The 13,127-nt window shown below is 46.4% G+C and overlaps 2 protein-coding genes across 2 annotated transcripts; one reads left to right on the forward strand and one right to left on the reverse strand.

Moving 5' to 3' along the window:
- Positions 1-104: 104 nt before the first annotated feature.
- On the forward strand, positions 105-6,014 carry LOC104528662 (methylcrotonoyl-CoA carboxylase beta chain, mitochondrial-like). Its single transcript, XM_010172727.1, has 6 exons — positions 105-205; positions 1,161-1,317; positions 2,245-2,367; positions 3,409-3,557; positions 4,100-4,181; positions 5,841-6,014. The coding sequence occupies exons 1-6, from the start codon at positions 129-131 to the stop codon at positions 5,922-5,924; spliced, it is 672 nt and encodes a 223-aa protein (XP_010171029.1). The 5' UTR covers positions 105-128; the 3' UTR covers positions 5,925-6,014.
- A 779-nt stretch (positions 6,015-6,793) lies between these two features.
- RPE65 (retinoid isomerohydrolase RPE65) lies at positions 6,794-12,756 on the reverse strand. Its single transcript, XM_010172728.1, has 11 exons — positions 12,613-12,756; positions 12,384-12,525; positions 11,439-11,586; positions 10,979-11,060; positions 10,290-10,422; positions 10,017-10,156; positions 9,213-9,342; positions 8,370-8,484; positions 8,177-8,271; positions 7,952-8,063; positions 6,794-7,011 (listed from the first exon to the last, which is right to left on the reverse strand). Exons 1-11 carry the CDS (start codon positions 12,687-12,689, stop codon positions 6,860-6,862), a joined length of 1,326 nt encoding a protein of 441 aa, XP_010171030.1. The 5' UTR covers positions 12,690-12,756; the 3' UTR covers positions 6,794-6,859.
- Positions 12,757-13,127: the final 371 nt, after the last annotated feature.

Here is a 13,127-nt window from a genome sequence, read left to right on the forward strand (position 1 = left end):
CTCATTTAGGTTGAGTTCTTGCTCTATACAGGTTTGAACAGAGCATATCTTTGAGCAGAACTACCTTATTTTCACTGAAATTTCTGCAGTACAGAGTGTATGTTTCTTTGTAGATTCTGAGCCGTCTGATGGATGGAAGCAGATTCCAGGAATTCAAGGCTAATTATGGAACGACGTTAGTGACAGGATTTGGCCATGTGGAAGGGTAAGGCTGTAATGTTTCACTATCAACATTTATCTAAATAGCTTCTATTCATCATCAGGTTTTATGGTATTCCAGTAACAATGCTGATGAAGTTCTGAATCAGTCAAGAATTAGTAACAGAACGCTTCTTGGAAGCCTGATCTGTGTCTGAGCTCTGAATTCATCACGTCTCGGGCCAATAGCAGCAGAGTGTGATTACAAATAAATGGTTTTCATGACTTTATGAAATGATTTGTTTGTTCACAAAAATTACTAGCCAGACAGTAAGAATATTGAAATCTCCTTAAGAACGGAGACTTCTCCTTTTTTATTCCTTAAGAAATAAGAAACAGCATCTTTAAAAGTGTTCCTTCCCAAACTGAGCTGAAAGCTATCATCTCTTCTCCCACGTCATGGAGATGGGATAATACCCACACAATAAAACCTTGCATAATCCAGGTCAGACTGTATTATTAACACATTCATGAAGCATACAACATTCCAGTCAAATCATATTTAAAATTAAAAAAAAAAAAAAAAGGTAGTAAAATATATTTTTAGAGCCTCTTTAGGTTGAAAGTAGAAAGTTTTCAGATTGACTGTTAGGTTGTATGTTACAGGAGTTAGAGAGAGCCCAGAGTCCTGGCACTTTGTGCGTTGTCTTGCAGTATAAACTCTTGACAGGTCACCTATGGCTTCACCTGCTCTCTGGGTGTCAATTCCTGGTCATAGTTCCAGGCTTTACCTATCAGGAGTGCTGTGAGACTTCTTGTTCATTGGGTGTGAGGGTCCTGGAGTGAAGTGACGTGTGTAAGTGCATCCTTTCACACGCTGTGTTTCTGTAAAAGGGCAGATCTCTCTGTGTGTGTGTGTGTCTGTACAGATATTTATATTTCCATCCTTCAGAACGTTACGAGCTGCAGTTTTGTAATTCCTGGGTTTCAGAAATGAAAATGTTGATGTGTCTGTTTCGTAGGCACCTGGTGGGGGTGGTGGCCAGCAATGGGGAGCTGACTCAGGATGCTTCTCTCAAGGGCAGCCATTTCGTGCAGCTGTGCGGTCAGCGGAGCATCCCCATCCTCTTCTTCCAAAACACTGCTCCACATACAGCACAGCCAACAACCATCTCACAGGTATCATAGAATCATAGACTGGTTTGGGTTGGAAGGGACCTTAAAGCTCATCCAGTTCCAACCCCCCTGCCAGCAGCAGGGACACCTTCCACTAGACCAGGTTGCTCAAAGCCTCATCCAACCTGGCCAAGAACACTTCCAGGGAGGAGCAGCCACAGCTTCTCTGGCCAACCTGTTCCAGTGTCTCACCACCCTGGCGTTCTTAGGTCAAGATGCTTAATTCAAATCATGCCTAGTTCTTGTTCTATTTAAGATCACATTTTGAAAATATTTTTTTAAACCATTCTTGATGGTTTAAACCACGAAGCTTCATAATTACTTTGTTCTTAGATCTATTGGCACTCTCACTTTAATTTGAAGCAGGCCTCTCTGCTTATCTGAAATGGTACTGTCCAGCAAGCTGGAAAACTTTGAATTTATAGTACTTTTTTACATTGAAATGCAGCCCATTGATTCTTCTGATACCACTGAGCTCCACAGAAAAATAGCTGTTTCTCTTTTAGAGAAGTGAAGGTGTTAAAGTACAGTATGTTTTGTTCTGGGCTACAGAGAGCCACACAGTAAAACCTGCATCAGATCTCTGAGCAGAGACAGTTTCTGCAGCCCTGTTCCTCCCAGTTGTCACCAGCACTTAAGCCAAAGCCTGGTGTAATTCCTTTCTATCTGAGCTTTGCTCGTACCTGGGGGAGCTGGGGTTGCTCAGTATCGTAGGTTTTTGCACACTGGTTGTAATTGTTTTGCTGATTTACATTGTAAAATAAATGTATAATGGGCTATGACAGTCAATGATGCTGTCTCACTGTTGTGGAAGAAACCATCACACAGAATTGTCAAGAAATAAATGTTGTAGAAAGACAAGTTTAGTGGGAGTGGAGGGAATGGTGAAAAAAGACTGAAAGGATCTAAAAGTCTTTATTTTCATTTCAGGCAGAAGCTCACTCCAACAGATTAAAAGCCCAGGCCTCCATGATGGCTGCTGTTGCTTGTGCTGCTGTTCCCAAAATCACCGTTGTGATCGGTGGCTGCTACGGGAGTGAAAGTTACGCTATGGTACGGGGGGCATAAAGCTGGTGGCTTTGGTAACAGGCTCTTTATGTTATACCAAGGTTTCATTTTTAAAACACACTCAGTTGTTGTTACAGAAATTTAACTCGATCTGTTATTTTAATTACTTTTACAGTAAGCAATGCATCACAAGATGTGATGAGTGAAAATTTGGTCTGCATCTAAGAACCTGGAGCCAGTTCTAAAAAACCAGGTTATCTGAAAATGTCCCTGCTCAGGAGCCAGCCCTGTGTTTTTCTCAGCACATGCTCTTTGTTTTCAGTGATGGGGGAGCGCGTCTCCTTTATTTGTGCGGTTCACACTGCTGGAGAGAGTCCAGCACAGAGCCACCAAGATGATGGAGGGAGTGGAGCATCTCCCTGCTGAGGAAAGGCTGAGGGAGCTGGGGCTCTTTAGCTTGGAGAAGAGGAGACTGAGGGGTGACCTCATTAATGTTTATAAATATGTCAAGGGTGAATGTCAGGAGGATGGAGCCAGGCTCTTCTCAGTGATGCCCAATGGTAGGACAAGGGGCAGTGGGTGTGAGCTGGAACACAGGAGGTTCTGCTTCAACTTGAGAAGAAACTTCTTTCCAGTGAGGGTCCCAGAGCCCTGGGACAGGCTGCCCAGGGAGGGGGTGGAGTCTCCTTCTCTGGAGACATTCAAGACCCACCTGGACACCTTCCTGTGTGATCTCATTGAGGTTCCTGCTCTGGCAGGGGGGTTGGACTGGATGATCTTTCGAGGTCCCTTCCAATCCCCAACATTCTGTGATTCTGTGATTGTGAAGTGTGATAGGGCTCTTTGCTCAGAATGAAACATGGAAGTGCTTGGAGGAAAAATAAAATCATAAAATAGCCCCATGAAGGCAGTGGGGATTGTGGTGGTTGGTACCACAGGGTGTCTGTACTGATCCAGGAGCTGTCTCATGAATGCTTTACAAATTAAACTGTGTTACATTCTGCCTTGAACTTGATTGTGTCACCCTACAGCCATCCAGCTTTTAGTGACTGATTTCAATGCATTTGTACTGTCCTTTTTTTGTAGTGTGGGAGATCATTCAGTCCAAACTTCCTGTTCTTGTGGCCTAATGCAAGAGTTGCTCTTGTGGATTCAAGACATTTCTCCACAGTCCCACGAGCTGGGGACAGTGACTGTACAGGAGATGAAGCAGAGCTAAGACATCTGAAAGAAAAGTAAGGACATTAAATATAAACCCTTGCAGTTACAGTGGGATTTAATTAGTTAAATTACCTGCTTTTGTTCATTTTACAGGTCAACACATCCCAAACAAATAAAGCAAAGCTGAATCTACTGAAAAATATTGTAAATTTCTATGTAATTCCATGTCTGCTCTTAGGATTTGCTTAAGGAAACACAATGTTTGAATTAAAAAAAACAAACACAACAAAAACAACAAAACAAAACCAAAAAACACCCACCCCCCCAAAAAAAACCCCCCAAAACCCCACCCTGAAACTATACAACCCCAAATCAAGATATTCTGCTGCATGTTAAACACTGGGGATCATCTGGACGCTGAGGATGGTCTGTACTGCAGAATGACTGAAATGCAATGATGTTTTTGCTGGATTTAATTCATTTTAACAGCTGTACTGCACATTCACTCGAGCCTGAAGTATGTGCCTTTTTCATCTGTGATGTTGTTTTACTGGCCTGGCATTTTTTCGTTACATTTTTGTGCTTTCAGGCTTGTTTAATACTCTGTCTTTTCCAGGCTAGAGGAAGAAAGCAGCGCATTTTACTCCTCTGCCAGACTCTGGGATGATGGTATAATTCTACCTCAAAATACTAGAAAGGTAGGGTGTTTTTTTTCCTTATATGTTCTTTACAGGATATTTTATCCTCAGATCTCAAAAGGATCTTGTGGTGAATGCACAAACCTGTGACTCGCTCAAGGTCAGCGACGTGCTGATTCCTAGAACCAGGTCTCCCCGTTCCTACTCTGTTTCCTGTGACATTCAGCTTTGCAGTTCTCATCTTCTCCTCATTAGTCTATCCAAAAAGTTCCTGTTGAGTTCTGGTTACTTGACTACAGCATTTCCTCACTGAACCTCTTAACTGACTTTACCATTTGATTCTGTATCCAAATCCTTTCTTTCTCAGCCTTGCATAATCACCCATATCTTCACTCTTTTTGAGTTCAGGCTCTTCACATTGTTCCATTCTTTTGTCCTAGGATGTTTCTTCTTGATAATTTCTCTTCATTATTTTAATTTACTGCTCACATTTGGAATACCCCCCTCCCACTTTTTATTTATAAGTTGGTAAACACCCACTCCCTAGATTCCTTCTGAAAGCTGCTGCCTTTGTTCTTCTGTTTTTCCTTGTTATATTGTTTATTAGCAGTGCTTAAAATGTTCTTTGCACTTCTGAAGCTTCTTTAAAGATCACAAACACAGCCTGCTACCAATTAATCCTCTAAATATGGTACATATCTATGGCATGACGTAGATGTTAAATATTTTCTGGGAGGTTTATGGGAACTTTGATAATGGGAGAGCACCGTGGTGTATTTTCTAGTACTAGAGCCCAGAGACTACCTGTCTGTAGGAACTACACATGAAAAGAAAATATGTGACAGTTGAAATAAATCTTTGTTACTCTCAGGTAATTCTCACCAGCACACCACTATTCATCTTTGCATGTTTAGCTGGTTTTTACCATATTGTTTTGCTACTTTATTATCCCAGTTCTTGCTAACAGATGGAATTGATGTTTACCTGTGTCTGAACTGACAGTCTGTGCTCATTCTGATCCTTCATGTGCTTTTTTTAAAAAATAGACTTTTAAAAGACAGTGTTTGCTCCAGTAGCAGTGGAATCTGCACAGTGACATTAGAAAAATGCTTTGAAGTTAGAAAAATGCTGATCATGACTTTTGATTTCCAACCAGCTACACAAAAGGTTTTGGCAGAGGAGACTACTGCACGATAAAAATTAACAGAATCTTAATGGAGAATTACCCTGTTTTTAAAGACCAAAACCAGTTCTGTATTTCTGACATCAAGCAAGATGACTTCTTAGGAAGAGATGGATGTGGAAGAGCAGGATGTCCTGATAATTTTTGATCTGTGATTGAGAATCTTGGGTGAATAGCTACATGATAACAGAAATGGATGATCATGGAATACATTTTCATTGGGGTTATACAGCAAAAATAGCTTCCCAGCGTTCCAAAAGTAATTCTCTTGTCACCACAGTGACTTTGAAATGGTTTAGTGGTCTCTGTGTGCAGCACATAGACTTTGGGATCCTGAGGACATCTGTTCCTGTACATTCTCCTGCCCCAGGGGTACATCTCACTGGCATCTGTTTCCCCAAACTGTACATTTTATATGTTCATAGTTTTGCAGAAAATAAGAGCAAATACATTCCTGAATGAGTGTGTAACTGAGTTTTACTGATTTCTTTTGTTTCAGAGGCTCATTGCTTTGTTGTTGTTGTTGTTTTAATTAGGTAATTGCACAGTGCTTAGAGATTATAGAACAGCAGAAGTACCAGCTCATATCTCCCTGTCGATATCCCGTCATCAGAATGTGACTGCAGCCGCTTTCAAAGAATCAGCCCTTTAAAGTGAGCACCGTGTACTAGAAATCTTTAATGTCAATGATTTTCTAACTCTTTGATACCATTAATAAAAACATTAAACCCAACAAGAACCCTGGATTTTAAGTCAGTTTGTACTTTGAACTGTAACCTCTCACACCATTAGTTGAAAAGGAAGGATCAAGCTGAGCATCTAGAGCACTCTAAGGAAACAAATTCATCCCAGGCCGTAACAGTTACTTGATTTTTTTCATATTCATGTTTTAGTATGAAATCCAGAACTCAAGAAACTGCACTTTGACAAAAGAAATTGGAAAGAGAAAACACAGAAGCTGGTGTGTGCAGTTTTCAGCCTTAGTAAAGGGCAAAGTGGTGCTGCCCCACGGCCTCGGGCCTGCCAGGTCAGATCTCCAGAGCAGTTGTGGAAAATCACTGCTTGGATTGCTCAGAGGATGTTACAGGAGTGCCCAGGAGGGGATTGAAATCCAAAGTACTTCAGTACAGGCTCAAAATTACCTCTTCTCAAGGCATATAACAAAAAAAAAAAGCACAGAAACTGTTCTACATAACTTTACTGCGTGCACAGATACTGAGTTTACACTCTGCTGGTTCCTGCATCTTTCCCTCTGCCACAGCTGCAAAGTTTAATTGTGGAAAAACAAAAACCTCCCCACCCCAAACTCGTGTTGTTTTTCACTGTATCATTCCTAGCCCTGTCCATCTGGAAATGATGCCAAAGGGTGGATTTGAAAAAACACCTCCTTAAGTATTTTGAAGCATCATCAACAAAACTGAGATGCTCAATCTTAATGAAGTAGCCATAACAAATAAAAAGTGATGTTGAAGGAATTTGGGTCATTTCAGTGCTTGTAAACAGAGATTGCACCCTTTTTTGGAGCTGGAAGAAACCTAAGGTGACATGTCACCGGTCACGCTCTCTTGAAGAGTCCATGGAATGTCACGGGAATGTTCACCTCCACTTCAGCCCTGGCCACCTCGCTCATGTCTTTGGCGTTGAGGACCAGGAGGTAGGCGGGCTTCGGCCCCGCGCCCGGGCTGATCACGATGCTCAGCACCACCCCTAGCAGGAGAGAAAAACAAGGTGTGTTTGCTGTGCCCTGTCCTTGGGCACCTCACACCCAGGACACCGGTCACTCCCCTTATCAGTGTATAATTAGCAGCTCTGAAGAGGACTGAAATTATTTAATTCTTCCTCATATTATTTTGGGTTGTGGTTGTCATCATCTTGCCAGCCTGGGGTGTGGCTCCTACAGGGTTTCTTTTTAAAACTCTGAAAAATGTTTTTATCCTGAAAAGGAACTATGAAAAGTGATTGCAGGAGCTGACAACAACCATCACGTACTGGAATGGATGTATATTGGGCAGACGAGGTGCTCAGGGACATGGGTTAGAGGTGGGATTGGCAGTGTTGGGTTTATGGTTGGACTCAGTGATCTTAAAGGTCTTTTCCAACCACCACAAGTCTATGATTGTATGATTCTATAATTTTGTCCATTGATTTTTTCAACATTATGAATTACTTTATTAATTATAATTCTTCTTCTGAGGTTTAACGTGACAAGATACCCACCTGGAATTCTTTAAATATTGCTATTCCTGATGGAAAAAGGGCAGGAAACAAGGACAACAGCCCTGGGACAGGCTGCCCAGAGAGGGTGTGGAGTCTCCATCTCTGGAGATGTTCAAACCCACCTGGACACTTTCCTGTGCAACCTGGTGTACTCTGGCAGGGGGGTTGGACTGGATGATCTCCTGAGGTCCCTTCCAACCCCACTATCCTGTGATCCTGTCATCACGTAAACCCAGAGGTCTTCCTCCTCTGTTTTAATTCACTCTTAATTTTCCCATATTCTCCTCAGCAGCTTCCCACCAGTGTCAGAACAGGCACATCTCAGCTGGGAGCTGCCCACCTCTGGCCCAGCCTTGCAGACAGGCCCCACACCAGCAGACACGAGCTTCTCAAATCAGGATGCAACTGACCACAATAAAATCAGTATTACCATCATCTTCCTCCAGAGCATCCGGGTGGGAAACGAAGATGGGCTCTGATGGGTACGAATCCTGCTCCTGCCACACCCAGGTCTCCTTCGTTTTAACATTCAGCTTGCAAAGCTAAAGGTGGAGAAAGAGAAAACAACCCCAAACCCCCACATCTCAGAAATACTCTTGTCCTGAAATGGAAAGCTCAGGGAGAAGATGTGCCTCACCCGTTGGCTGATAGTTACCCTGTCTGGGACAAAGTGATTCAGCCCCAGCCCGTACGTGTACGTGTACGGTTTCCCACCATGTTTCTTGTAATTGATCTGTGGAAATTCAAAAGCTACAATAAAAAAATAAGTACACATGAGGATTAGTGGGATGCAGAGTGCAGGGGGTGCTCATGTTGTTACTGGTTGTGCTTTGGGGTCATCATCTTACCGTGGCGTGGCCCTGAGAAGATCACTTCTGGCTCCAGCCAGATGGTCTCGTCACTGCGCAGCGTTGCTGTCGCGGTCGTGTGGGGCAGGGTGACCAAGTTCTTACCCGTGTCGGCCTGGGACAAAGAAAAATGCCCGAGAGAAATGGAGACACAGATTTCTTGGTCTATTTCATAGAATCACAGAACCCCAGACTGGTCTGGGTTGGAAGGGACCTTAAAGCTCATCCAGTCCCAACCCCCCTGCCAGCAGCAGGGACACCTTCCACTAGACCAGGTTGCTCAAAGCCTCATCCAACCTGGCCGAGAACACTTCCAGGGAGGAGCAGCCACAGCTTCTCTGGCCAACCTGGGACACTGTCTCACCACCCTGTCACCCAGGAGATCTCTTGCAGACTGTATTAGGCACTGATGTGCAGCTGATCAGCTAAAGAACATAAAAATTTTCTGTGATGACCCAAACTTTTAAGTCTCACTCCCACATTAAAAGGTTTAATTTGAATTAACTGGGTCAGGCAGAGCAGCAGCAACGCTTGGCTGTAAGCCCTGCAGAGGGGTTGGGCAGACACCAGCATCTCACACAGAAGAATGGCCTGGATGGGAAAAGCCCTTTAAGCTCATGGAGTCCAACCATGAACCCAACACTGACCAGTCCCCTATGACTAACCCATGTCCCTCAGCACTGTGTCTACACGACTCTTCAATCCCTCCAGGGATGGGGACTCCACCACTGCCCTGGGCAACCCCTTCCAATGCCTCAGAACCCTTTCAGCAAAGAAATTCTTCCTCACATCCCATCTCCAAGCCCTGTGTGCAGCCGTGGTGGTGAGGAACCGCGCCGGTACCTTGTCGATGTTGAGGGGCAGCACGTATCTGCGGGCTTCGGGCTGCGGGGCCTTCTCCGCCTGGCGCTTCACTTCATCCCAGTTTGCTCGTAGGTTGGCTAAGTAGAGGTAATTGTAAACAAACTCGAACCTGCACAAAACCAGAGACAGAAACAAAGATGCCGTTTGCGAGTGAGGGGATTCAAATGCAGCTTTTTTTTCCCCCCTAAAATTCAAGGGAATGAGACAAGTCCCAGTTCAGCCCCTTGGCAGATGGAGCTGTGCGTGCGCAGCGCTTCCCCGCGAGGAAAACCCGGCCAGTGCTGGTTTTGGCCCCGAGCACCCGGTGGCAGCGGTCAGGACACGCTCAGCTCTGGGCATCCCGGCTACGCGGCCAACATGGGGTTGGGCATCACCAGTTTGGTGCCACCTCTCTCCGTTTCTGCAGAAAGCGGCGTTAGAACCTCCCCCGGATCCTGCTCGATGCCCCCCAGGAGCTAAAACAGCCCCAGCCCTTCAGCAGCCACTGGTGTTTATTGGAGAGAAAGGCAAATTAAGGATAAAAATCAACTTTTTCTTGGCAAATGAGTTTCAAAGGGGCTCCCTGCACCTCTGGGTCACTTCCACGCTGTGCAGCCAACACCTCCCCGGGTGTTCATGTTTCAGTGGGTTGGAGGGAGGCGCTGCGGGTGCCGGAGGTGATTCCCACGGGGAAGGGCCGCGGCGGCGCAGGGACCGGCGTGGCGGGTGCTGGGGCTCTGCTGACCCCCCAGCTGGTGCCGCAGGGACCCTCGGCCGCCTCCGGCTCGGCCCCGCCATCCTCACCCCTTCCAGGTGCAGAGGTCGACGATCAGAAATCCGTTCTCTTCGTAGGTGTTAATGTGGTGGAAGAGGTTGAAGGCCGAGGTGCGGTACTTGAGGTTGAGCAGCCGGCCTCTCTTCTTCTCTGCCACGTGGAGCCAGACCTGGAAAGCAGCAGCAGCAGCAGCAGCAGCTTGGTGTGGGAGAGGAGAAATGAGGGTGAAACCGATAGGATGGAGCTCCCGGTCCAGGGCTGGCTGCCCAGTCCAGCCCAGTCTGGTGCAACTGGGTGCTTACCCCCATGGTCTCGTTGGACTCGAAGCAGTCCATGTAGTTGGCTCCCCAAAGGCTCCAGGAGGAGAGGAACTTGAGGAGGTTGATTTTCACCGGTGTCTCCACAAACACGATGTAGTTGGAGGTCAGGCCAAAGCTGTTTGGAAACACGGGGAGTGAGTCTGGACAAAAACCCTGCAGTGGTGTCCTGGTGTGAGCTGGGCCAGAGCTGGTTCTGTTCAGCAGCTGGAACAGCGCTGGGGTTGGGTTCAGCTGGGATTTAGTAGGAGAAGAACATTGATAACACACTGATATTTGCAATTGTTGCTGGAAGTCGAGGGACTTTGGCCAAGGGCAGGGAGTGACAGAACAAGGGGTGATGGCTTGAAAGTGGCAGAGGGGAGATGGAGATGAGATGTGAGGAAGAAATTCTTTGGTGTGAGGGTGGTGAGACAGTGTCCCAGGTTGGCCAGAGAAGCTGTGGCTGCTCCTCCCTGGAAGTGTTGAAGGCCAGGCTGGATGAGGCTTTGAGCAACCTGGTCTAGTGGAAGGTGTCCCTGCTGCTGGCAGGGGGGTTGGGACTGGATGAGCTTTAAGGTCCCTCCCAACCCAGACCATCCTATGATGCTATGACACGCTGTGTGGCATGTGTGAGCACCACTCCTCTCCTCAGCAGACCTGGCTGTCAGTCTCCCAGCCCCATGAAACGTTACCTGTGAACGTAAGAAGGCTTAAACCTGTCGCTGCAGGGGAACTGCACCACCACCTCTGACTTGTTTATTGGGTCTTCCTTGTCTGGAACAGGATGGTTGAAGTTGGGTTAGGAAGGGTTTCACCCAGACTTAGTCAATATTTGTAGTGTTTACCCACCAAGTTTCTGCCTTTAACACAAAGGCAGGTAATGATTTAGAAATCACTTTGAAGTGTTTTAAATATAACATTGCTGTTACTTAAAAACCAAAGAGAATCTAAAGAAGATTTAAAAAAAAAAGTAACTATGACAAAATGTGTGATCTCATCTAGGTCATCCTGCTCTACCAGGAGGGTTGGACCACATGAACTTCAGAGGTCCCTTCCAACCCTGCCATTCTGTGATGAGACTCATTTGAAGGATCAATGAATGATCTATGGGACAAGATTCTCACGCTTCACTTGGAGGCAGGATGAACTGACCTGCCTGGAGCGGAGGAATCCGTATGATGTTATAAGCCAGCGCAAAGTTCTTCCCAAAGCAATTGCCGATGTTATAAACCGTCCCGTCGTTTTCAATATGGGGATGAGCTGTCGCCCCGTTGACGGACACGTATTTACAGAGATCCACCTGGAGAAGGAGATGTGGAAAATGAGGAGTTTTCTTGGCAGGAGATGGGGCGTCGCAGGTCAACGCAACCTTGTGCAGGTCAACGCGATGGCATCGCAGGTCAACGTGACCTCGCTTCAGACGTGGAAAGTTCTTCTCTAAGCCCAGGTCACCATCCTTTTTGTGAAAAGGAGCAAAACCAAGCAATTTGAGATGTCAGGTGAGCTGACACGGTTACAGGGAGGGGTTTGGGATCCTGGGATCCAAAAGGAAAGGCTCCACTGGGTGGACATTGGTAACACAGCAAAGAAAAACGTCAAAACACGGGTTCTGTGTCACCTGCAGGTGTGTGGGGTAAATGCTGCTTGGCTCGATATAAATGAAGGCAGCAGTAAAGCTCTGGTGGGAGCTCTCTGGTCACAGCCCCTTTTGGCCAAGCTGCAATGGAGCTCTGGTTTGCAAACCCCAGCCCAGGTGTGAGGATCCAGCCTGTGCACCTCTATGGTCTCTGAATTCAGTGTTCACTCAGAGGAGCAGCAGCAAGTTAATTTACAAGCTCGTTCCGACTCTGCTCTCATTAACCCTCACAGCTGGTTGCACTTTGGCATCACCTCCCTGCCCCTTTGGGCTCCCCCTGCCTGCCAACCCCCAGCCTCTGCCGTGTTGTAAGAGGCTGTTACCAAACATCTGCACTTCGGTTTTACTCCTCCACCTACTTCTCATAGAATAGTTTGGTTGGAGAAGACCATTACAATCACTTGGTCCAACCAGAAACCCAGCGTCACTGAGTTATTTAGAAGCAGAGCACAAAGACCCACCTGCTTAATTGTCTCTAACGTATCTGGGTTAATTTTGGTTATGAAGTTGGTCTCGGTACAGGCGTAGTAATCTTCGCCGACGGGGTAGATGTTAACGAGGGCGTTATCAGTGACCTCCACACCTTTGAAGTAGGAGAAAAACCTGAGCAGAGAGAACGGACGGGTCAGGGCTTTCATGGAAGCAGAAGCACCACAGGATGTTGCTGTAACATCTACAACCCCGAGGTACCTGGAGAAGATGTTCTTGCAGGGGTCTGGGTAGGCGTAGGTGCCAAATTCTGTTATCACGATCCTTTTCTCCGTCATCGCTCTCACGTAAGCGTCTGTCCTGACAAACCTGGGGCGGGTGAGAAGGACAGAGCCGTGAAATGAAATGTGTTTTTAGTTAGAAGGGGCTGAGCTATTGGCTTCAGGGGTTCAGTGAGTGCAGAAGGTTTGGACAAAGCTCTGTATGTCACAGAATCACAGACTGGTTTGGGTTGGAAGGGACCTTAAAGCTCATCCAGTCCCAACCCCCCTGCCAGCAGCAGGGACACCTTCCACTAGACCAGGTTGCTCAAAGCCTCATCCAGCCTGGCCTTCAACACTTCCAGGGAGGAGCAGCCACAGCTTCTCTCTGCAGCTTGACATCACATCTAGAGTGAGTTGGCTCCAGCAACCACCTCCCACCACGGCCCCAGGAAGGGATGGGTGGGGGAGAGCTGAACCTGATGGGAAATCAGCCGGCAACGTGCGCTGGCAGCA

Source organism: Antrostomus carolinensis, unplaced genomic scaffold (genome assembly GCF_000700745.2).
Source record: "Antrostomus carolinensis isolate BGI_N321 unplaced genomic scaffold, ASM70074v2 scaffold18937, whole genome shotgun sequence".
In the NCBI taxonomy this organism is placed as follows: domain Eukaryota; kingdom Metazoa; phylum Chordata; class Aves; order Caprimulgiformes; family Caprimulgidae; genus Antrostomus; species Antrostomus carolinensis.